General features: G+C 40.1%; 3 protein-coding genes across 3 annotated transcripts; all 3 read left to right on the forward strand.

The window, feature by feature from the left end:
* Positions 1-1,251: 1,251 nt before the first annotated feature.
* zgc:112001 (uncharacterized protein LOC550384 homolog) lies at positions 1,252-4,781 on the forward strand. Its single transcript, XM_051100418.1, has one exon. The coding sequence runs from the start codon at positions 3,015-3,017 to the stop codon at positions 3,867-3,869; it is 855 nt and encodes a 284-aa protein (XP_050956375.1). The 5' UTR covers positions 1,252-3,014; the 3' UTR covers positions 3,870-4,781.
* Positions 4,782-9,843: 5,062 nt separating this feature from the next.
* Positions 9,844-17,846, forward strand: LOC127157184 (G-protein coupled receptor family C group 6 member A). Its single transcript, XM_051100422.1, has 6 exons — positions 9,844-10,136; positions 11,205-11,496; positions 12,485-13,240; positions 13,535-13,738; positions 13,902-14,019; positions 15,853-17,846. Exons 1-6 carry the CDS (start codon positions 9,949-9,951, stop codon positions 16,776-16,778), a joined length of 2,484 nt encoding a protein of 827 aa, XP_050956379.1. The 5' UTR covers positions 9,844-9,948; the 3' UTR covers positions 16,779-17,846.
* Positions 17,847-18,249: 403 nt separating this feature from the next.
* pcare2 (photoreceptor cilium actin regulator 2) lies at positions 18,250-23,864 on the forward strand. The gene is made up of 2 exons (XM_051100421.1): positions 18,250-21,280; positions 22,914-23,864. The coding sequence occupies exons 1-2, from the start codon at positions 18,504-18,506 to the stop codon at positions 23,014-23,016; spliced, it is 2,880 nt and encodes a 959-aa protein (XP_050956378.1). The 5' UTR covers positions 18,250-18,503; the 3' UTR covers positions 23,017-23,864.
* Positions 23,865-25,260: the final 1,396 nt, after the last annotated feature.

The raw sequence follows: 25,260 nt of genomic DNA on the forward strand, positions 1-25,260 counted from the left end.
CATTCAAATATTTCAACTCAGATCAATGTTTTGTGTCTAATAATTTTGACACGGAACAACTAAATAATCTATCAAGCAGCTGTGTAATAAGTGAGATAATGTACATTCAGCCAGTTGTTATCGCAAAATAAAGATGTGTGTTATCCCTTACTTATTGTAATCTTAATTCAAGTGATGAAGGATTTTGAAAGTCTGACAGTAATCAGTGTTGAACACTACTGTAAGGTTAACTCTGCCTGGTTTAAATGTTTTTAAATGATTAACAGTTGAAAATATTAGACATTTAGAAAAGTAATTAAAGGTAAAAAGTTACATTACTTTAATAAAGTAATGGAAAAGTTACACTACTTATTACATTTTAAATCAAGTAACTTGTAATCTGTAACCTATTACATTTCCAAAGTAACCTTCCCAACACTGAAACTATAGCAGTGTGTGTATCAGTGCTCTGTGTGAATGCATTGTTCTGTTCCAGTGATGTGCTGCAGCTCAACCTTAAAGCAAAAACATATTGCCTACTGTGTGTTTTATCTAATGGTGTATTTGCAGGAGTTGTTTAGGAATAAGTGACCATGCCAAAGAACAGTCCCAGATGAGAAGTGCAATCACAAGATTTATGACTCACCTACATCCCTTACAATAGTCGCCTATGAACGAAGCTTAGAACTCTAGCAAGTCTAGAACTGATTATAGCTAAAGCATCCATATCAGTACCTAAAGTGTACATATTAGGATCTAAAAGGTACAAACGTGTAGCTTTTAATGTTACATGCAAAGTGAAGTTGCACTGTAAAATCACAGCTTCTGGTCTGGACAGGTCAGAGATGCTAAACAATGAGTTTAAGATTCAGCAATAAACCTGGGCTGAGTTCAGATGTGTGCACATCCGCAGAACCTGATTTTACGAAATACGACATGTTCCTGGATCAACATCTTTGTTGACCCTGGAACAACATTGTGATTAACCAATCAGATTTGAAAAAACAGTTTATAGTTTTTATGAAGTTTAGGCTTACAATCAGTGTTTGGTGCTTGTATAGACCATTTCGCTAGATGTAAACATACTGGTCCCGATACACTTCCTGTTTCTCTTTTTTTTTTTTACTTTACACAAACATCACAAAAAAGTACAACCAACATAACATTTGACTAGATGAAAATGTTACATTAGCACCTTTAAGATGTATTTGCATATGTGCAATAAAAAAAAAAAAAAACAAAAAAACAGGAAGCGCTTCTGGACCAGTGTTGTTTACATCTAGCGAAATGGTCTATATCAGTGTCATTCATCTATCATTTCTTCTGATTTTAGGGATTACTCATGGATAAGTTTAGGTTTAGGTGTAGGGATGTGGTCAAGATTAAAATTTTGGATTAAAATGTTGTTCCAGGGTCAACAAAATATGTCGACCCAGGAACACATCTAACTCAGCAAAATCAGGACATGCACGCACATCCACCAGAGAGAACAATGAGAGCTCTGCCAAACATATAAAAGCCCACATTCTATCAGGTTCATTTGACAAATGTCTACATATAAAGGCTAATGTTGATTAGGAAAATAATGATGGTCATATTAAAACATATTTGTATGTGGCAGATAATTACATTTCCTTTTTGTGTTTAACATACTGTGGGGTCTAAAAGTCTTGAGACCACAAGTAAAAGGTTTATACTTCAATGAAAAATCTGACTTTTATGAACATAAATGTTAGAATGTCTTTGACATAAATTGTACAACTATTTCAGAATTCTAAAATTCTATACAGTTCTAATAAATTTTAATAAAATTCTGCATTATGCACACAACACGGTTACACTTTTACAGGATGAAAGCACGAAAAACATCAGTGGCATTTTGCGGGTGAAAATGCTTTATTTATGAGAGGTAAGAGGAGAACGCTGGTGCAGTCTGACACAAAGGCATGAGCTCATGAAACAGCTGAAGAAGCTCTGAAGTGTGAACCTATGTGAGACGGCCAGCCCAGGTACCCATGCGGGGTGTGTGGTGGGCACTTGTCCAGAACCGGACAACATAAAATGTGGACCAGTCTGATCTGGACCTCATTCTGTGTGTGCAGATTCAGGAGACATAAAGCTCATACTCAGAGCCCAGGGAATCGATTTTAGGATATAATAAATACAATACATTTGTTTATCTTTAAATAAAGCATCATTAAAATGGTGCAATTGTACAACGAAGATCTGTCTAATGTTCCTGTTCTTAAAAATGAAAAGATAAGAAACAGGTATTTCCTATCACTTTCAAAAGATCTTTTGCTTCAGGCATCAAAGACTGAGATCAAACGGAATATTTTTACAGCAATGGCAAGAAATGGAGTCACTAGCAAACCCTTGTGAAGGAACATTTATTCAGAAACTCACAGTATGAGAACAAGTGGCTGCCAGAGTTTACTGAGAGAACCTGATGTCTGTTATCAACATCCAAGCTAGCACAGGGTAAAAACACAACATTTACAAGAATAAAGACCTTACACAAACTATTCTAAGAGGATTGGAATACACGACATTCTGAAATGAACTTCAGTGTTTTATAAGCTTTTTTTTTTTTTAAAGGAATTCGAATATATGTCAACATTTTTCTTTATAATAAAAGGTCATTTCTTTGAGCATGTGCATTTATGAATAAAACTTGCAATGATTAAGTAATCGAATAGTTATAACCTTATAAACAGGAAAAGGGCCCATTTTCCAAAAGTCGCCATGCATGAACCTACTTTGTTGAAATTTGCGGATCAATTCCTTTCCACAAAACACTTGGCAACAAACGCAGCCATGACAAAAGGAGCAATTGGGCGAGAGAAATGAGGCTGTGCGCAGGAGGACAGCCGGCCGAGTCCGCGCATGCGCACCGCGCTCTCACTGCAGAGGGGGGTCAGTGATAGACGCATCGCCGCTGACCGAATGACGCCGAACCAAGATGAGCTCCGCCGAGTCCCGTCCGCTTTTCCGCGCAGAATGACGCTCTCCGCCTGAATCCCGTCGGCGCCCAGATGGACGACGAGCACAAGCAGCACAAGTTCATCTCGTTCCTGTTCTACCAGGCGGTGCGGGACCTGAAGCCCGTGTGGATGCTCGAGGACATGCGCACCATGGAGACGTTCTACTGGGAGGAGGACGCCAAGCAGAGGTCGTACAGCCCGTCCGAGGCGCTGCTCTATGCGATCGTGCACGACCACCGGGCGTACGCGCAGTACCTGCTCAGCCACTACTCGGACGAGGCGCTGGCCATGCCGGGGGAGCGCTTCTGCTGCTGCCCGTCCTCCGCGCCGCACCTCGCCATGGCCGTGCGCTACGACAGGCGCGACATCCTGGGCCACATTCTGCAGGTGGCGCATCGGCAGCCGGGCCTGCGCTCCTACATGAACCGCGGCGGCTGCTTCCACCTGGAGGACGGCAAGACCCCGCTGCACTTGGCCTGCGAGTTGCTGCGCGCGGACGCCGTCATGCTGTTGCTAGGCAACGGCGCGTCCCCGCAGGCCGTGGACCACAACGGCATGACGCCGCTCGACGTCGTTCTGCAGCAGCTCTGGGACTCCAAGGCGAACGTCGGGGCCAAGAAGTCGTGCCTGGACAACCTGCTGATGTTCATGCCGGAGATGCGCTTCAAGATGAAGAGCTCCCTGCAGAAGGAGCCCAAGTGCTGGTCCAAGGTGCTCGGCGAGGACAAGCTCAACTACCTCATCGGACGGAATCCGGCGCCGCTCTTCCTCATCGCTATGCAAAGGATCCTGGCGCAGCTCCCGCCCGAGCAGTTCCCCAAGAGCCTGGACAAGCTTCCCATCCCGGCCTCCTTGAAACCGCTGCCCAAACCCCCCAAAACACGCGGACAGCTCAAAGTGGCCTAGACCGGTTCCGCTAGCGCTCGTCTCGGCATGAACTGTGTGTGTGCGCGCGTGCGACATGATTTCCGCGTGCGTGTGTTCTGGTAGCCATATATGGTTTCTGAAGACACAAATGTGTGTAACGACATCGGTATTACAACATGAACATGGTTTATAAGGATTTCACTGTGTCCTCATAATCCAAATATCTTAAAACACATACTAAAGTGTTTTTTTGAAACGCCTGTGGTGTTGTGTGTGGGGTGAGCTTAGGGTAAGGGGATAGAAAATACAGTTTGTACAGTAGAAAATCATATATATATACATATAATGCATATGGAGAGTCCCCTCAAACCACATATGCCAACATGTGTGTGTGTGTGTGTGTAGCATGAAGTGTACAATGAACCAACAAAAGCATCATGGTCATGAGCTTACATGAGCAATATTGTCTTCCTGTTTGTTGTCTTACCCTCGTTTCAAGTACATCGTGTATATGAATTCAAATCAATCATCTTGATTGAAACTTTTATATCTGAGATATGCAAACTCTACTGTACGAGCTCACATGAGATTTATTTATGAGAGCTGTGTGGCTGTTTACCTCGTGAACCTCATGTGCTGATCTGAGAGCAGTGGAATGGACCAATTAAAACAATGATCATGATCCAAACCGTCTGTGATTGTCCTGGTCAGGGGTCCGGTTTGTTACTGTGATTTAGAGGCGGATGGAGCTCCAGCGGAGCCTGTTCATGTGATCGGGGTCGATCGTTCGGTCATTTACATCCTCAGGTGTGTCAGAGCAGTGTGTGATTTTTGTATATAAAAAAAGATGTTTATTTCAAACTCCTGAATAATAAAACAACAGAAGTGATCTGAGAACACAGCTGTCTTCAGAATATGATTATCGCATCCAATCGAAATCATTACTTGATGATGAATAACTAGTTGTATATTTATTTAATGTGTTTGTCTGCTTATAGGACAACATTTAGGGCCAGTGCACCTCTACACGAGTCAAAACATCTTCATAACACTGCTCTACAACAGAAATAAATGACATCTATTTGCTGTAAGGTCTCCAACTTAAGTTTATTTGGTATTATTTTGACATCTATATTGGTACATTTCATCTGGTTTGAGGAAACAAATGTAAACACTACTGCAGACTACCCTGGATTAAAAATACCATCATGAAATCATTTTGACTGATTGGACACATGAAACATTTTTTACAAACATTAGTTTGGTATTGATACAAATGGACCTTAATCAGGTTATAGGTGAAAATGAGGCTGTGATGGGCTGACTTACAGTATTTACAATGACAGTGCATAAAGCTCCTCACAACTTTCAAAACTTTTTTATTTTTTTGCCCAGAAAGATTTTCATCAGTTTCATCAGCTGAACAATTGTCATGTTGTATGAACACATTGTACTCCAGTCTCTCACAGCCTTGTTTTCATTCCTGTCAGTATTAAATATAACACTATCCAGACTGAGTTCTATACAATGTTCATGTTTATTTTACTGATAGCTGTAAATCAGCTTCACCTAATCATCTGAGAACAGCAGCCATTCAATATAATAGCTTTTGGATTCATTTGAAGTGTGCAGCACTACTGCTTTACGGCTGCTTTTCAAAAATTCGTGAGGTTATTCATGTGTGGTCAAGCATAGCATATCCGCTCTCGTGTGGGGAAATCTCGGAGGGAAACATGGTTCTATAATTTGATATAATTTCTGATAAGAGGATATCATCATAAAGCAGCTCAGTGGTATAATAGCACTGTCGCCTCACAGCAGGAAAGTCCCTGGCCGGAGTGTTTTGTGTGTGGCGTTTGCCTGTTCTTCATGGTTGTCATGGGTCTCAACCTCAATCCAAACAGAGACCTGTATTGTCTGCAGGTGAGAGTGTTTGTATCCAGCATCTCCTATACATTTGATGATGGTTATGCACATCTTACAGGTAGAGTATTTTCCAGGTCATTTTAGGATAATTCAGACGACTGACATAATCGTGATAAATTTTAAACGTTATTCAATCAACGTTAAATGTAACTCTGTTATGTCCACACAAAACAACAGATGTGAAATAGCATGTTTATTACAACCAAGGTTATCAATAAGAGTATCAGAGAAGATCAAAGGGCACGTTACAAAAGGTATTCTTGTCAATTGTGTATTTGTCCATCACATGGTGAACATTGTGTGTCTCAAGAGTCTTTCATTTCATTTCTCTGACATCATTACAGTGGAGGTGATCATGACAGGGTCACATCTGGACTGCAAATATATGCTATTCAGGAAAATTTGACTATGTTTCTCTGTCTTTAACTGGGCCTGTCCTCCAGAGAGAGCCAAGTCTGGATGTGCTGCAGCGCTCTGTGTGAAACTGTTGGACTCTTTTCCTGCCAGCACCAGCTCAACCAGTGAAGTGCGGTGCTTCCCCCACAACAAATCCCTGCACGACAGGTTGAGAAGGAATGAGGCCAGAGATGTGTGGAGAGATACGCTATTATTGTCCTCACTGACTAAAGGAGACGGTCGACCAGCTGAACCGGTTCTGCAGTCCCTCACTTCTGCTCCACTGCATTTACCCTGGTGATGAAACATCAACAACAAGTAAAACTCTCATCTTATTCTCTAAGAAAGGTCCATAAAAGCATGGCCCAATCTAATGTTAATGTAAAGGAGTTTTTCATATTGATTGTTCACAGGCTTTTTACTCTTATTTTGAATTACACCGGAAATGTTCATTAACTTAAAGGAGTAGTTCACTTCCAGAACAAAAACTGACAGATAATGTACTCACCCCCTTGTCATGTAAAGATGTTCATGTCTTTCTTTCTTCTGTCGTAAATAAATTATGTTTTTTGAGGAAAACATTTCAGCATTTTTCTCCATATAATGGACTGATATGGTGCCCCGAGTTTGAACTTCCAAAATACAGTTTAAATGCAGCTTCAAACGATCACAAATGTGGTTGTAAACGATCCCAGCTGATGAAGAAGGGTCTTATCTAGTGTAACGATCGGTTATTTTCATAAAAATAATACAATATATATACTTTTTAATGTCAAACGCTCGTCTTGTCTTACCCTGCCTGGACAGTTTTTCGACATACCCTAACTGTCTTGAGTCAGAATACACAGAGTTCAGGGAGAGAAAGACAAGACGAGCCTTTGAGATTAAAAAGTATTTAAATTGTATTTTTTTAATGAAAATAACCAATCGTTTTGCTAGATAAGACCCTTCTTCCTCGACTGGGATCGTATACAACCACATTTGTGATCGTTTGAAGCCTCATTTAAGCTATACTTTGAGGAAGTTTTCCTCAAAAAACACAATTTCTTTACGACTGACAAAAGAAAGATATGAACATCTTGGATGACAAGGGGGTGAGCACATTATCTGTAAATTGTTGTTCTGGAAGTGGACTTTTCCTTTAACAGAAAATGTCCTTGCAGAAAATTACCAGTACCTTTTTCTTTGTTTTTATAATTATCACATTAAAATGCTATTAAATATAGTTTTACACACCAGGAGCATTACATCACACAAACTCTTCAAGTATGAAGTTTTCATTGTGTAAGTGGTGCAAATGGGACTTTTATTTATTTATTTATTTTCACAGTAAATGCTGCCTCCAGGGAAGAGACTGACTTAATGTTTTGTTATGATCCTGATCAAGATTTTAAATATGATGATGATTGATGATGATGGATGGACAGATACAAAGTGTGACAGGTACAAGAACAGATCTGTATGATTGATGGCGTATAAAGGAGGTCCTGATGCTCATAGCACTGGGACTTTCCTTCTGTGTGGGGGAATCTCACTGAAGGCTCGCTGTACTTTTCTTTTTGCTCGTCTCACTTCTGCTGTCTCAAAATGATCTGATCTGCTGGAAGCCACGAGACACAAAGCACGTACAGGACAACTCGAGTTCATCCATACACTCATGAAATCAACACATGTGCACTGCTGCTCAATGAAAAGTCATGTGTGATCATCTCGTACCAAAATTTCTTCTTGTCTTTGGTGTCAACCATCCAGATGTTTTACATTATTGTTGTTTATTTTAAACATTCATAAATTGCAGTACATGATTCTAAGATGCAGTATATAAAATGCTTTAGTTAAGAATGAACTAAATTCAGTTATTGAGCAGGTACATAAAAACAAAAACTTTTAATGCTCTTGTTTGACCTGTTTTTACAACAGTATGCTTAAGGGTTTAGTAGTAGCTCAGTCAATTGCATAAAACAGCAAATCCTGCTTTCAGAACTAATGAACACATTTTAATGTCTGTTTTTTCCTCAGTGTGAGCACTAGAGGGCTCCTTTACACCGCCTGACCTCCTTTATCCCAATAAGATCCGTTTGCTCATGTAAACACATCAAGGTTGACAAGACAATCTCTGCACTTTTTCTGCAAGGGCAATTTGTGTGAATTCTTTTAGTAAACACAGTAGTAATCACAATCTACTATTTGCTGTAGTAAATAGCATGCATTGCCTGCTGCCACCTTGAAATGTTTAACATTCAGTTCACATACTGCATACTGACACTTCAACACACCCTGAAGTGTTTGCATTATGCCATACTTGGATCATTTTACCAGAATGTCTGTTTATCTGTTTATCTTCGTGTCTGAATGCTGCTTTACATCTCAAGCAGTTTCATTTTACTTGAACAAAGATAGTTTATGTCTCACAATAGCTACCTAAAGTGATCTTGTCATATAGAATGAAAGTAAATACTTGTGGCACATTCCTGGCATGATTTAAAACAACGATAAAACTATTAAATGTCACACGCACAGTACACCTGCTCTGGTTTGTTTTTATTGTTGACTGAGGAATCGTATGTATCCAGTTTCACTGCATTCTCTTTTTGTTCTGCTTTTAAAGTACCTGAAGAAATTTAAATCCCATTCCTGGACACAATCCAAGATTGCTTTGCTTTAAGGTCACTAGAATATCAGTCAGGAAGTAAAAACGATCTGTGTTAAAAAAAGATCAGTCAAATACATCTCCAGTAAGAAGTCAAACACATCATGGATGTCGATCTCACAGGTCAATGGCCCTGATGAGGACACGGCCGCTGGCAAAATATGACAAGAACTCAAAGTTCAGACAAGGTCTTGAGGTTTCCGAAAATGTAAATCTGTCATGCAGAACAGCATGCTACCAACTTTATTCTTGCCATGTTTGACAAACTTTTTCCTGATGTCCAGCTTTATCAAATGATTTGGTTTCTCTGGGAAAGCGTTCCAGGTGAAGGAAATAAACATGCAGTGATATTATTTTATTGTGCATATATTCATTTTTTCAGTTTCAGAATTATGAGCAGATTTTTAATAACGTTTGCATATTATAATTCAGTTCAGGTTTAGTCATAATTGTGCCACAGGTCCTTAGTAACATGAAAGCTTATGATCTGAATCTCTTATTTAAGTGACGAACAAACTGACTTGAGAACAATGTGAACAATGACCTGAGATTGATGTATGTATTTTTGATGGATTGTTTTCATTTTAAATGGTAAAAAGGAAGAGTAAGGATCAAAGGGTCTGCGGAAAAGCCAAAAATGTCTCAAGTGACCCCAAAAAAAAAACTATAAATTCCCTGGTTGAAATTGAAATTAATCCTTTCTTCATCATGACTGGTTTTTGTTTGCTGTAGCAAATTTCTGAAAGCAACATCTGACAATGTCAAGTGTAAATAAAGTGGATTTATCAGAGAATGTTTCAGACCCACTAAAGCACCCGATCCTGAAGTCTCCGCTCACAACACTGCTTCTGTCATTTCTGTGTTTTGCCACTATTCCTTATCATTTGCAATGAAACGAAAACAGAGGTTTTACTGTAACCAGCAGAATGAGTTTACATTCCTTCACGGATAACAAAAATGTGACTGAGCAGGTGAATTTCTCCACTTCTCTTTTTTTTCTGCCCATGGGAAATCCTCCAGAAGCACATCAGAGGTAACGTTCAGACACAGTCACCTCCAAAACCAGCCTGCCGAGTCACGTCACCCAAAAAGCAGAACCAGATTACAATAAATAGACCATCGCTACTATGCCTCCACACAATCGCCATGATGAGGTCCCGTCTTCAGGTCTGTGTGCTGGGGCTGATGATGTTGTGGGTCCACTGTGAAAATCCCAGCTCTCTCAGCGGAGCGTACTTGGACGGAGACGTTAACTGCGCAATCATGAGTTCAATACATTCTAGAGTAATTGACCTTCACAAACGAACTAAACCGCAGCCTTTTGTTTGTAGTGGGTGAGTATGCACAAGGCTTTCTTTTGTTTTTAAATGCTACTAACCTCATATGTACAGCAGAAAACATGGATCATTTGGATTCTTCCTAGCACTAACCTGATTTCTGAAGTGGAATCCAGGGACATTTACTAGTTCAGTGGACAAAATATTCTGAATCCCTGGGAAACAGGCAATGTTTCATAATTAATGTGTTTTACCAGCATTTGCCTTTATTATAGCTGTTTATTTATAATGTATATTTATTATGTATATTATAATTCATATCTGCATATCTAATATATTTTTTGATGTAGAATATATTTATGTAGAATCTGGGGGATATTTTATGATTCTATGCAATATTTATGAAATTTAGTTTGCTATTTTTTCCATTCTTTTTTTTGCCATTAATTTGCCATTAATTTCCTTTTTCTGTCATTTTTGGCCGCTGAGGTTGAATATATTTCAAAGCTTTAACATATCTAAATCATGTCCGTGTTATTTTCTGGACTCACATAGCTGTGTGCCAAAAGTCACCAAGCGTCATCTCATTCCGACAAAGCAAAGGAATGTACAGTTTTTTACAAATCCAAAATTCTGCCATGTAACTCAATCTGACATAATGACATTGTCACATGACATACCTGATCAACCCTCCACCTTCCCCAGCTCCACCTGTATAGATCTGCTAAGGGGTGATTCATGTATGCTGTATGGGGGTTATTTCATGTAAATTATATGTGCAGCAGCAGTATTTCTTACATGCTCTCAAGGATGTATTGGCAGTAGCAAGTTTCTTGCTCTGCCAGAGCAGCGTAGCAAATCTATTCCGCCAAGAATTAACACATTAACACTGTCATGTACATTACCATGCCAAACCCTCATAAAGTTGTCATGACAGAAATTATATGAACCCCTATAATATCACTCTGAGCATATTTAATGTATTCATATTTCCATCATACTTTGAATGTGCCGTAAAATGGGGACAATTCCAGGGACAGGAGGGACACCACAAACTGGGACTGTCCCCAGAAAACGGGGACATCTGGTCACCCTTACTAAGAATTCTTTTTTCTATTTTACCAGTTTTGCTTTAACTGCATTTTTGCAATCGCTGAGTGCCATTTACACAATTGAAGAAATCAATAACTCTACACTGCTTCCGGGGATTAAGCTGGGATATGAAGTCTGTGATCCCTGTGCATCTCCCACCAAAGCACTGCACTGTTTGGAACATTTACTGGCTGTTAATGGATCTCTGCCGGCCCTTATGGACTACACAGACTTTCGTCCGCCGATAAAAGCTCTTCTGGGAGAACAATACTCAGAGTTATCCATCGCTATGGCCAAGCTCCTCAGCCTCTACCTGGTTCCTCAGGTAATTTGTTAATGGTTAAAGTCAATGTTTACATGAATAATTCACCAAATAATGTCATCTTTTACATGCACTCATGCCATTCCAAAGCTGTGTGACTTTATTCCTTCTCCGGAGAAATTTTTAAGAAACTTCATGCAGCTCTTTCCCACACTACAAAAGTTCACATTGACCACACCCGTTAAAACATTAGTCCTGACTTGCACGCTATATTCCATGTATTTTGAGCTCATGTGATGCTTTATAGGTGTGCTGATAAACACAAGTTAGTCACAAGTTAGTTTGAAAACGTGGAATATAGCACGTAAGTCATATTTGGAGCTTGACACACTCATTGTGTGACCAGAGCTGTATGAAGTCCCTTTTAACTCTTTTACACCAAGGCAGTTCGAGTGCTGGTTTGGAGCCAGAGCCTGGTTTCAAATCGGTTCTTTGTCTTTCGACATCCAAAGCACCGGCTCGGAACCAGGAAAAGGGGTTCGTAAGTAGCACCAAAACATTGCTGGTCTAGAAGTAAGAACCGCTTGCGTTAGGGGCTGGGGGCGGGCTTACCTGTGACCAACAAGGCTAATGCTGTATTGCACATCTAATTGGATGTAGATGTGGTTTTGCAGAGCCTTGGGATGTGTCGGTGCTGCGTGGACCGGTCGGTGTGTGGCATCATCGAGCCTGGTGTGTTTGTGTTTGACGCTGCCACGCTAGCATTTCTAGGAAAGATGAGACATATTTAGTGACGTAAGACCTGGCTCTGTGGTGGCTCTCTGGCCTGTGGCAATGCAGACCGATTCTTAAAGGGCTTGCCAGTCGAACCAACTCCGAACCAGCAATAGCACTAGCTCTGAACTAGGTTCACGCTGATGGAAAAGGGGCCTTTCTGATAACAGAATTGGGTGAACTATTGCTTTGAGACCAGTCAAACTCTCTGTAACATTAGCCAGTTAACCGGTCACAGTTTGCAGATAACTAAGGCATGAGGTTTATCTGTCAACAGGTCAGCTGCTATTCCTCTTCTCCAGTCCTGAGCGACAAACTGCGGTATCCGTCTTTCATGCGTGTGATTCCGAGCGACATCTACCAAGCTCTGGCTCTGGTCAAGCTCATGTCTCATTTCTCCTGGAACTGGGTTGGTGTCGTGTACGGAGATGACGACTACGGTAGAGCGGCCTTCCAAAGCTTCATGCAACAGTCAGAGGGAAAAATATGCGCTGACTTTGAGAAAGTGTTACCACACTACTTGGACCACGTCGATATCGATAAGCACATCAAAGAAGTCGCTCAGACTATACGAAATTCTAAAGCCAAGGTCATGCTGCTCATTCTGAAGCCGGAGCTGGTGGAGAAGCTTTTCAAGGAGATGATCCAAACCAACACGAATAAAATTTGGATAGCGAGCGATGCCTGGTCCGTGCACCGCTACTTAATGAAGATGAAAGACATCAACAAAGTGGGTAAAATCTTTGGCTTTTCCTTTTCCATGGGAATCACACCAGGGTTCGAAGACTACTTGAAAAACCTCAGGCCAACGCCAGGAGCAAGAAATGACTTTATAGAAGAGTACAAGCAGTTGAGATTGAACTGCTCTCTGTCGCCCTCGACCTGCGCTGTAGAAGACATGCTGCACACCGTGGACCTAAGAGAGGCCTACAGAGAGAGAGCAGCCATATATGCGTTTGCTCATGGGCTCAGAGCGCTTCTGAAATGCAACGAGACCGCCTGCTCTGGAGACACCAACTTCCCACCCTGGCAGGTGAGATTTCTCAACCCAATGCTTTACAGTGAGGATTTGACATGTTTAAAGCTAGAAGGTTGAACATTTGAAAGTGAATAATTTAACACATAAATATTAGAATTGTAAATTGTATTGTAAATAAAACTGTGTTTTACTATCAAAATTTACTTTATGTTACAGTACAATTATACAATTGTACAACTGGCTTAATTTTTATCATTAGCGTTAATGGAGAGTTCTTGTAACAAGCATGTAACATCCTCAAACCATGAACAACAAATAAACTCATGAAAACGTGCACTTTTTCTGCAGCTATTGGAAAGTATGCGCAGTGTGAATTTCACCCTTGATGGCAAAACATATTTCTTTGATGAAAACGGTGACTTTGCGGATGGTTATGACCTCATAATGTGGAAGGAAAATAATGACGAACGCATTATTGAAGTCGTGGGAAAATTCCTTCTGAAAAATCAAAAAGTAGAGATCTTCAGTCAGTTCCAGTGGTTAAATAACAATGTGAGTTGTGTCTTCAATTCCTGCTATTCTTTCGACCACCATAAAAAAGAGAAAATAATAATAATAATAATAATAATAATAAAAAAAACAGCTGACAATCACTGTCCACTGTTAAAATGTGTACCCTTTACCATTTAAAGCACACCTCTCTTTTATCCTCCAGATCTCCACGTCCAAGTGCTCAGATCCTTGCAGACCTGGTACTGTGAAGAACCAGTCTGAGATCTCCTGTTGCTACAGCTGCATGGAATGCCCTGAAGGAAAATATACTGATGAACAGGGTAAATTATAATTCATGTTCTGTTGTTGCTTCTTTCTTTTGTTTCACTTGCATAAATTAAAAAAGTAGCCATGCAGACACTTTGGTCAATAGTCAGTTACTTGAAAATAAGAGAAGAGACTACATCACCTCTCTTTTGTCCAATTTTCATCTCAGTTTTACTAGTTGTTCCAATAAAGTCCCATGACAATGAGACAACGAGTCAATATTTCATATGAAATCACCAACTTGTACAATACTAATAAATTGTCATGGGATCTGGTTGATTGATTAATCTTAAGGCTTTAAATGGTTTCACCACTCAATCTGTCTGGGACATACAGGTCCTCTGATCAGCTGTTTCTTGCATTTCCATGGTTCAACTGTCTGTCTGTTTATGTCTCTAATTAAGTTTAAGCTAAAACTGATCTAAATTTGTAACGTAAGCTGTGTATCTTACAGCATCTAACTAATCACCATTTAATTAGGGTTTCACCATTTTTAATAGCCTTTTATCCTTCACATATAATTTTGGATACGCTATAAATAGCGGAGCACAGCACCACTGGAACTGCCTTCAGAAAAATCTTGATTTTAAAAATGATTGAGTATAGTTATTAAATATTATGAATAGATGCAAGCAGCATTAAAAGGGCAAACGCACCCGGGCTCACCACCACCTGGTGACTTTAGGAAAACAGCCAATGTTGAGCAATATGCATTTAAAGTGGTAAATATAAAAGGAACACATTAAAGTCATTTATATGTGCCAAACTTCCTGCTGCCAGCTGGTGGCGCTATGACTATGACAACTGGATATTGGCTTTTAGGTGTTTTCAGGCCAGGACTTGCCAAATATTTTAAAGTTGGACAATGCATGTTTAAGTTAGTGTTAAACTAGACATTTCCTGTTGCCAGCAGGTGGTGCTATGATTATAACAGAATATTGGCCTTTAGATGTGTTCAAGCCAGGACTCTTATCGAACGTGTGAAGTTTGGGGCAGATCGGACATTGTATGGCTGAGCTACAACACCTTCTATTTCCAAGGTGAAACATCAGAGTTTGTCAGGCCGCCACAGACACGCCCTTCAACGAAAACTCTAGATCTTCACAATTTAACATTGCAAAGGCCTTTAGATTAGACTGACCAAAATGTTGTTGTCATTAAATCTTTATGAGGAGTTTGTTAGAACGTAAAACATGCCAATTCCTGTTGCCAGCAGGTGGCGCTATGGCTATGACTGAATATGGTCATGGGCATGTGTTCAGGACAGGACATATGAATTATAACAACTTTCTTTTACATGCCGAAACATCGAAGTTTGTCAGACATGCCCTTCCATGTTCGCAATTTAACGTCACAAAGGGCTTTAGATTACAATGTCCAATTTCGGTGTTGATCTGTTTAAATCTCTAGGAAGAGTGTGTTGAAATACCATGCCTGAAAATGGTGAAAACAGCACAAAACTTGCAGAGAAAATTCAAAATAACGGACTTCCTGTTGGGTTTCACACCGGGGGACTTTTTTTGTAGGTATTGGTGTGTTATGTGTGTGAAAAACGTGCCAAATCGGCTGTGCGGATGACTCCGCTGTGGTGACCCCTGATAAAGGGAGCAAGCCGAAAGAGAGAGAGAGGGTGTGTTACATGTGTGTACTGAATTTCATACATGTATGTGAAATATAGCTCGAGGGGCACTTTGTTGAGGTGGCGCTATCGACACATTTGCCACACACTTCTGAAACCCATATCAAATGTAAATTTTCACTACTTTTGGTGTGTGTGTGCAAAGCTTCATGAGTTTTTGAGCATGTTTAGGCAAATCTGATGACTGTATGCATGTTTTCTTTTTCAGATATGCCTAAATGCCTGGATTGTCCCAAAGACATGTGGTCTAATAAGGGGGACCACGAATGCAGTAAGTTCCAGGAGAAGTATCTGGAATGGACTGCCAGTTATCCCATAGCTCTGTTAGCGGCTACAGCAATAGGCTTGGTTCTAGTGTTGACTTCACTCATCATTTTCTGTGTGCACCGAAACACAATAGTAATCAAAAAGGCAGACAATACAATGTCTTGTTTCATGTTACTGGGGTTGACGGTCAGCTTCGTCAGTGTTATCATGTTCATCGGCAAGCCAAACTGGCATCTGTGTCGGGCACAGCAGGCCGTGTACGGTCTCGGTTTCACTCTGTGCGTTTCATGCATACTGGTTAAAGCCTTCCGCACTTTCCTGGCTTTCATGGCCTTTGATCCGCACAATCAGCATAGGCTTAAAAAACTCTACAAGCCTCTCATCAATTTGGTCTTGCTTACCGGTGGTCAAGGTATCATCCTACTGTTCTGGCTGGTTTTCAAGTCTCCTTTCCCAGATTTAAAGTGGCCTAGAACTGGCATGTTAAAATACATTGTCTGTGACGAGGGCACCATTGTAGGTTTTGCAGTGATGCACGGTTACATAGCTCTGCTGGCCTTCATTTGTTTCTTTCTTGCTTTCAAGGGTAGAAAAGTCCCCAATGATTTCAACGACACTGGTGTCATCATCTTCAGTATGTTGATTCATCTGTTTGTCTGGCTTTGCTTTATTCCCATTTATATTGACAGAAACCAGACCGATCAGCGGCACATTGTTCAAGCTTCAGCCATCCTGGCCTCCAACTATGGCATAATATTTTGTCATTTTCTCCCAAAGTGCTACATAGTCCTGTGGGAACTGTCAGAGAACTCGAGGGCCACAATCTTAAGCAGGTTGTCCCAACAGTGTCGCAACATGCCAAGTTGAGTCAAAGACGCACTACCCAATAAAGATAAAGGGGCTGGCCAGAACAGCGATTACATAAACCATTTTGCATACACTGTAAATATGCCAATACTGTACTCATTTAAATCTGATAAAAGAGTGCTTTGATTACTTTTGCATTTTTGTACATTTTTATACATATATTTATACTTTAACAGGGAATCTGTATTTCTTAATTAGTGTACTAATTGTAAGGTGTTCAGACGTTATTGCAAACATGGTAAAACCAATACTTGTTACACTGGTGATAACTGTGAGAGGGGTTTCAGAAATGTAGCTATTGATTTTGATTCTAATTAGTTCTTAAAAGTGCATATTAAATAAATAAAAAAGGGGGGGTGGGGGTGTAAATATTTAAGACCTGGAAATGCTTTTACATGTCATTAGAGCTTGTAAAACATTGTACACATGCCTTAGTTAGTCTACATTTTCCTGATATCAAACTCTTTGTAGCACCCATATTACCCAAGATAGATAATGCTGAAAATATTTTACACATTATTTTTTAAGATTTGTTAGGCTAGACCCTCACAATATTTCAGAATTATTGTCTCCACACATATAATCAAGGTCTTTATGATTGTCAAATCAAAAAATGTTGTTCATTTCAAGGTCTAAAGTAGCAACCAAGGGAAGTTGAGCATTTACTGTTTTGGCATTCAGACTTTGGAACAACCTTCCATGAAGTTTGAAATCAGCTCAGTCTGAAGCCGGTTTTAAGAAACTTTTAAAAGCCCTTTTGTATAAACTGGCTTTTACTTAATCTTATTTAGATTATATCTTCTCTCTCTCCCTCTCTTTATGTGAATAACTGTATTATGTGTTTATGTCATCATGTGTTAAGGTTTACTGTTTGTTTTGTTTTGATCGTTATTAGTTTTTATTCCATGACAAATTGTCTGGAACACTTGTAAATTACTTTATTGCTTGTAATCGCAAACAAATAATAAAGCCAACTCAAACCACTGTTGCTTTATCTGGTCCATGGCACAGAAATTACACACCTATTCCTGTACTGTTTCTTTACACTTAATAAACAATAAAAACTGATCTGAGCTTTGAACTTTAATGTTGTTGTCAGTGTCTGTTGGATCATTCTGGCCTCTTTGTATCCTTGCCTTTGCCAGCAGATTGCAGACATTACTGGCAGAGGTCCAGGGGGATTTCAGTCAGAAGTAAACATCTAGAAACACTCCAGCTCCAAGCCACACTGAACCTAATTTAACCTGTACTACTGTTTGTTGAAAATACAAAAACAAAATTAAAACAGTCCCTTAAACAATGTTTTTGATTACAACTGTAAACACTGTAGAAAACATTTTGATGATAACACCAGAAGTAAAAAGAAAAGAAGACAATGTAATCAGCAGGGTATCTTATTAGCAGGATGAGCTTATAGTCTTACGCATGCGCTTTATTCCAGTAGAGTGACCATATGTGCATTTGGGAAAGACTGGAGGTTTCAATCCTGTTTCTCAGTCTTGGGCTCTCTATGGCATATGAAACACCAACTGGCAGTGGTAAGTCTTGACTGAAAACAGTCAAATGAAGACAGGAATTGTGGACTGGGACAGTTAAGGATTTTAAGGACAACAGGGAACAACTGGTATGGTGCGTAAACAAGAACCAAGTTGAGGATTCCTGACACAACACTTTAAACCTGCAGTCGATAAAACTGATCAAAAGGAATAGGTTTTTCTCATCAGCATGGGCTGCTCTCCGTCTAAAGGTCAACTCTTCAGTAAAAAAGCTATACTGTCTGAATCACCAGAAAACAAGAAGAATGCAGACCTTCTTTCTGATGGGGCACAGCTTTTAATCAAAGCAGAGATAAACACAGCTTCAGAAGGGCTAGCGGCAACAGAGATACAAGAAAATAATAAATATGTGCAAGGTAAGAGATCCTCATTAGTTGATGCAGCTTGTGATGTCACTGTGACAGTCAAAGAAGACGCTACTGAGAAGACGCTAGATGTGGTTCGCTTTCAGGATGGACAAAGTGCACAAGAGGGTCTCTTGGAAAACCAGAAAGAAGGAACTGAGGAGATAAGGACAAAAGAAAAGCAAGCAAAGAGGAGGAAGCAAAGAAAACACAGACTGAGAAAAAATTCCTATGCGCAGTCAAAAGCAGAGTTCATACTGAAAGCCCACCAGGCAGCCTATGCTTACCTAAATCCCAGTATATCAAAATATGAGTCTCTTTTAGGGCTCTTGAGCCAGGCTGCTCAGACTCATCTCTCTGTACAGACCACAGTAGCTTCAGTCGTCTTGCACTACGAAGAGATTAACCAGGCTTTGGAAGAAATGGCCGCTGAGGGCGAGCAGCTGCTGAGGGAACATGGACACAACATGGCATGGCCTGCTTCGCTTAAAGACTATCCAACTACAACAACCAAACCCAGCAATGAACAAAACTTCTCCCAGCTTCCTTCTGAACTGCTGCAGCAGATGCTTCTTCACTCCACAGCTAAAATGATCTCTGTGGGAGACTCTGTGAAATGCCTGAGTGACTCAGCCTTACAGGAACTAGCTGACTACTACGGGTCCCTGTCTCAGCTACTGGGAGAGAAGCTGCTGGCTAAGCATGCGGCCGAGGAGCGACTGAAGCTCGTCCTGTCCCATGTGGAAGCTGCTGCTCTCAGGAAACCAAGTCCAGAAGATTCTGCACTTCATAGTGAAGACAGTGGCATAGGTGCAGACAACGAGTGTCAGAATGGCTCGGAGCGTCTCCGTCGGAATAGAGGGAGCTCTGGATCAGGAGCAAACACTGGAATAACATCGGTCTTGACCACCAGTTGCTCTCCAGATCAGCCGTTCCTTAATGCTAATGAGGAGGTTACAGATAATGATGATGATGATGATGACAATGATGACAATGATGATGACGAGGGGGATGCAGAACTTGAGAATGAAGTCAGTGGAAAAGGTAGGTTGACCGACAAGACGAAGGGAACAATGTGTCCGTCTTCTGAACCAGACACTACCCATCCTTCAGTTCCAGGTAGTCTTCAAAAGCAAGATCAAGTCAGGAACAGTAACTTAAAAAGAAAAACCAGACGCCCCAAAACCGCAGACAATACCTTTCAGGTGAAACTAAAGTACCGCCACTTAAGGGGACCAAAGCGCTCACAATCCGCCGAGTGTTTGTGTAGCAAAGCAGAAGGATCAGATCCTAATCAGCAACAAGGAAGCCTGAGGAACAAGCAAACACCTCACTGGAGGAGAAAAAATAATTTGCCAGAAGAAATTGTACATGGGGGTCATGTCTGGCCAAAGATTAGAAGAAGTCCATCAGGAGGACAGTGCACAGCCAGGTCCTATGGCCTGCAGTATGGCAGCAAAGGGCCTATTAGGGCAATACCACCTAGCTCTCCTCCAACGTTTACTCCAGAACCACCTGGGCGAAACGCTGTCAAGAGGCTTATTAATACTTTTAGCCAAGGGGTGGAGGACAATTCAAGGCAAAGCCCTTTAGACCAAAAACCAATAAGAGTCAGGGGCAACAAGAAATGCACTCTCCCACTGCTGCAGAACAGCAGAGGAGCTCTTACCACCAGTGGGAATATCAAGAGTAGCATCCAGCCGCTTGAGCCCAGACTGGCTGACAGACCTGAGCAATTGGATATAGACAGCCTCCCACCTCCACCCCCAGAGATGCTCATGGACAACTCATTTGAAAACAGTTCAGGGTTGCCCACTGAAGAAGGGGCTCAGGATTTACAGTGCAGAGGGCAACGACTCTACACTTCCACGCAAAGAGAGACTGTGCTCTCCAACCGGACAAGCATGCCGCGAGGCTCCATGAGCTTCCCAGCTACTCAGCCTGTGAGGCAAGATGTTTTGACGGGCATTAAACAGGAATACAAAAAAGTGACTGAGGTTGATTCTGAAAGAGATGCAGCACACACCCTTGACCAGTCTTATGCCAAAACAGCCCCGGCTAATGCAGGTTTTTGTGGTTCCACACCTTATCAAGAATGTGAAATCCACAATGAGGGCGAGACCGCAACTATGCAAGTGAAAAGTTTTCCTCCAACAACTCCACCCGTGTCGAGAACACGGCTTCCACCCTCCTGTCCCACTGTGCACCACACAGTGCCAAGTCCTCCATCCACAACCTGTCCCCCTAGTGGGAAGTGGACTCCAACTACATCTGCCATCTCTAGTATGCACAGATGTGCAGTAGCTGAAGATAACAGCCTTCCTGCTTCTGGGTCACAATCATTTTTTGAAGCTCGCGCCATGTTCTGTCAGGAGAACAAATCACTTTCTCAAACACTGACACGTTCATGTACATCTACATTACCTCGGCCATGGGGAGAACCTGCCAGAGGACGACTGCCAACTACTCGACTTCAACATTCGTTAATGGGACACAGCCCATCGGGTCAAAGGTCATCCCACAGTGAGCAGGCACAGTCATTGCCTAATGACAAACAACAACAGGGCCGGGACAATGACGTCACATCTTTGTCCAGTGAGGGGTGAGTATCACAGCAAATGTACAACATGATATAGGTCTGAATATTTCAAAGATTTAGTGATGTAGGTGACCTATAAAACAGACACAATAGATGCACCTGATCCAAAACCAGTGAAAGATGAATCAGTCTTTTTTAATCTGACCCACCTTCATCAACAAAACTCTGGTTTTGTTTAGTTTAAAAATAGTTAATATATCATCTACTTGTTTATAGTTACAACTCAGTAAACAAACACTCATCTACTTCCCTTAGCTTTGGGGTTTCACATTGAACTGGATCACATATTTGTCATTGTGAAAATTCCTACAGTCTGGCCATACAACTGATTTCATCACCCCATCTCCAGTTACAATGCTAAGAATTTGCCGTAACTATCTACCACAGTCAGTTTGGGTCATTAGAAATACCTGTAGTTTTTAAGAAATTAAAGCATTTGCCATGCTGCAGGTGTGTAAACCACATAAGTGTACCTACAGTGCTTTGAAAACAATTTTATTTTTTTGTTCTATTGATAGAACAAAATGTATCACGGAAACACACAATTTTTAATTATTCTTATAACTGTAATTATTCTACAATGATTTCTGTTTTTCTGTGAACATTAATTCAGATTTTATATTCTGCTTGCATAAGCTGTGTTTGTGCTGACAATCTCGCATTTGCAAAACATATTCTAACATATCAATTTATCATATTGCCTGGTAACTCTAAACAGTCTACAGTTACTAGAGTTAAAAAGATTAATGTTTGTAAATAACACTATTTACCGAACATTGATGTCTTTTATCATTTTTCAGCACCAGAGGCTCTTGTGGCTTAAAATATGTGTGCGTGTATATATATATATATATATATATATATACTGAAAATGTCATACTGTATTGAACTGATGGTGTTTTATATTTACATTTGGTTCACAGACAATGATGAAAGCATGATGGCTATTTGCTGAATTGATCATTTATTTGTCCGACAACCTCAATCTTCAAAGGTCTTTAAACAATTAAAAATATATATAATTTCATGTAAACCATTGATCAACTTTATATACATGTGATGTCAGTCAAGGGGAAAAACCTTCAGAAACCTAGAAGAACTGGAAGAACCTGTTTTACATAGCATGACAACAACAACAACAGACTCTCTAAGACAACAAGAAAAAGAAGAAAAAGAGGAAGGTTAAAATGAAAGGGGAATCGCTCACATATTTATATGAGCCAGTAAGTCTCGTTTGACAGAAAAGGTCTGAAATAAAGGGTTGTGAGTCTGGAGAACTGGAGCCGGTTTCTCCCCCCTTTCCATGTTAATCTTATCAGCAGAGTTAATCAGAGTGAGGCTCAGCACAATCCCTGTAGATTAGCATATGTGCACCTGTATGGAGCCCTGAGCTGTGAGATCTAGTGATTCACCTGCCCCGACGACCTACATTCAGAAGAGATAAAAAGCTAATAAATTATACTGTAGATCTTAAAGTATTCAAATAACCTTCAAGCTTCAATGACTTTCTGTAGACAGAAAAGGCTTTGACAGATCAGCGTCATTGTTTTTATAAAAAAGAGCTTTAGAACACCATTTGGTTTTTTACTCCTTTCATGAGTTTTTCTCACTATGTTTCTTTCATGTTTTCTTACAGGACAAACACAGCGCATACGAGAGCAGACGGCGTAGACTCGCAGCCGTCCGCTGCTGATCCGAACACGCACAGCGGGTTTGTGGGTGAGGAGATTACAGATTAGCTGGATTAAGGCCTTTTCTCTGTCCTGAGATCTCTAACATGGATATACATAGAAACATTTCCAATAAATATAAACACCATGATACTTAAAAGAGCTTAGAAGTTAAAAAAAGCCACCTGTCTGTGTATATTTGTTACTGTGTCTCAAACTCTCTACTTAATCTGTTATTTAAGTTCATTTACTTTTCTATTTGAAGCTCGATGATCTTTTTGGTTTTGATACGTAATAAAGGATTATTAAGTTCAAACTGAGAAGCTTAAAAAATAACGTTTTTTTCTTTTTGTATCCTGTAATCAGTTCATCTGAGATCAGGCTCCTATCATACTCTTATCCTTATCTTAACAGGAGCCTGTTACTATTACTTACTACTTGATAGAGATATGTAATCGTGAATAATTAAAATATCACTTTCCGTTGTCTTTTAATGTGTCCTATACTATACGTCATAGTCATAACAGTGGTTTTGCATTCATTTCATTAATGTGAAAGATGCCTGAACGATCAGATTTCTGCATGAACTGATTTTAAAATGTGATTTGATACTAAAAATAAAGAACGTTCAAACACACGCTTTTGCACTGTTTGATGAAATTAAAAACACAATTTACTAGCTGAGGTCAGAGAAGCTGAACATGAAAATTCTGTCATTATTTATCTTGTTGTAAACCTGTATCTTTTCCCCGGTACAACACAAAAGGAGAACCTGAAGGAACTTCACATACATTTTTTTCCCTCACAGTGATCACAAGTTTCAATCATCTAAAAATATACTGTAACAACTACCAGAAAGGCACCACACCCTAATCACACAGGACATGCACCAGTGACCTTCAGAAGAGCCCATGATACTGCTCATCTCAAATATGAGGAAACACAAATGTCCCAGAGCACCACTAGAGATCCACAGAGCTAAAAATAAAGCTGTACTTTTCAGGAATCGCACATACTATAATGCTCAGAGAAAACTTTGTGCTTAGTGCTGGTGCTGCAAATTGTGCAATTTTGGAAACTGATCAGCACCTTTACAAACACTTACCATGGAAACTCCACACAGTGTCAAGTGTAGTGTGGAAGACAAGCTAGAAAAGGATCGGCGCCTCCTAAAGGGCAGCAGCGAGAAACACTACTACACGTTTGAGAAGGTAACTGTTGCGGAGTATACAAGGCACCTACAGTCTCAACATATCTGTTCATCTCAATAGCATCTGCTTAAAGGTCCTGATGTACTTTAAGAGGAACTTAAGCATGCAGTCATTTTTGTTGTGCTAATGAAAAAAGCTGTAAATGGGCATATTATGCACGTTTTTATTTTTTCCTAGTGGTTTTTATGACAACACTCTCCCGTCTCCAACCCGTTGTTTGACACAGCACTGCCATTTATTTGTTTAACTGTCCAAATCAAGAATGATGCAAAGTTCACGCGCACTTTTGTTTAATTCAGCACACCGCAGCCGAAATTATCAAAGCACTTTTAGTTTATATTGAAACTTAGCACTTTGCTGCATTTGTCATTCTGAAGAGCATTTTTTTTTTAATTATACCACACATCAGAACAAGACAATGAGAACACATCAGATCAAGTAAAAGAAAAACACACCTTTTTCATGAAGCAACATGAAATAATGGTGTAAACTAAAAATACGTCTGTCAAGAATGATGCAAAGTTCACGCGCACTTTTGTTTAATTCAGCACACCGCAGCCGAAATTATCAAAGCACTTTTAGTTTATATTGAAACTTAGCACTTTGCTGCATTTGTCATTCTGAAGAGCATTTTTTTTAATTATACCACACATCAGAACAAGACAATCATTAATGCTCCAGCTTCAAGCTTTAAATCATTTATAAAATGAGAAAAGTTTGGTTTGGGGCCTGACCGCTTTATTTTATGAATATGAAACTTCCCAATTAACATTAACAACTGTATAAAATTTGCTTTCTCTTTTTCAAATCCATGATCACCGAAGTATATTATTACATCAAATGCACACAACTGCATAGAAAATAAATGAAAAATTGTTTTCTTTTTCAACTTTACATAAATCACAAGAGTAATCAATGGCAAAAAAAATAAAATAAAAAAAAAATAGTCAGACATCTGGTAAGGTGTTTATTGCAGGTGTGTTGCACACGTCCTGAAAAGTGAAGTCAAAACATGTCAATCGCCCCCTGGTGGCTGACTGCAGTATAAACCCCACCCACCCATAAATACAGGCTGTCTGTTTTCTCTGAATTCTAAGGGTTT

The sequence above is a fragment of the Labeo rohita genome, unplaced genomic scaffold, assembly GCF_022985175.1.
Source record: "Labeo rohita strain BAU-BD-2019 unplaced genomic scaffold, IGBB_LRoh.1.0 scaffold_100, whole genome shotgun sequence".
NCBI classification, from domain to species: Eukaryota; Metazoa; Chordata; class Actinopteri; order Cypriniformes; family Cyprinidae; genus Labeo; species Labeo rohita.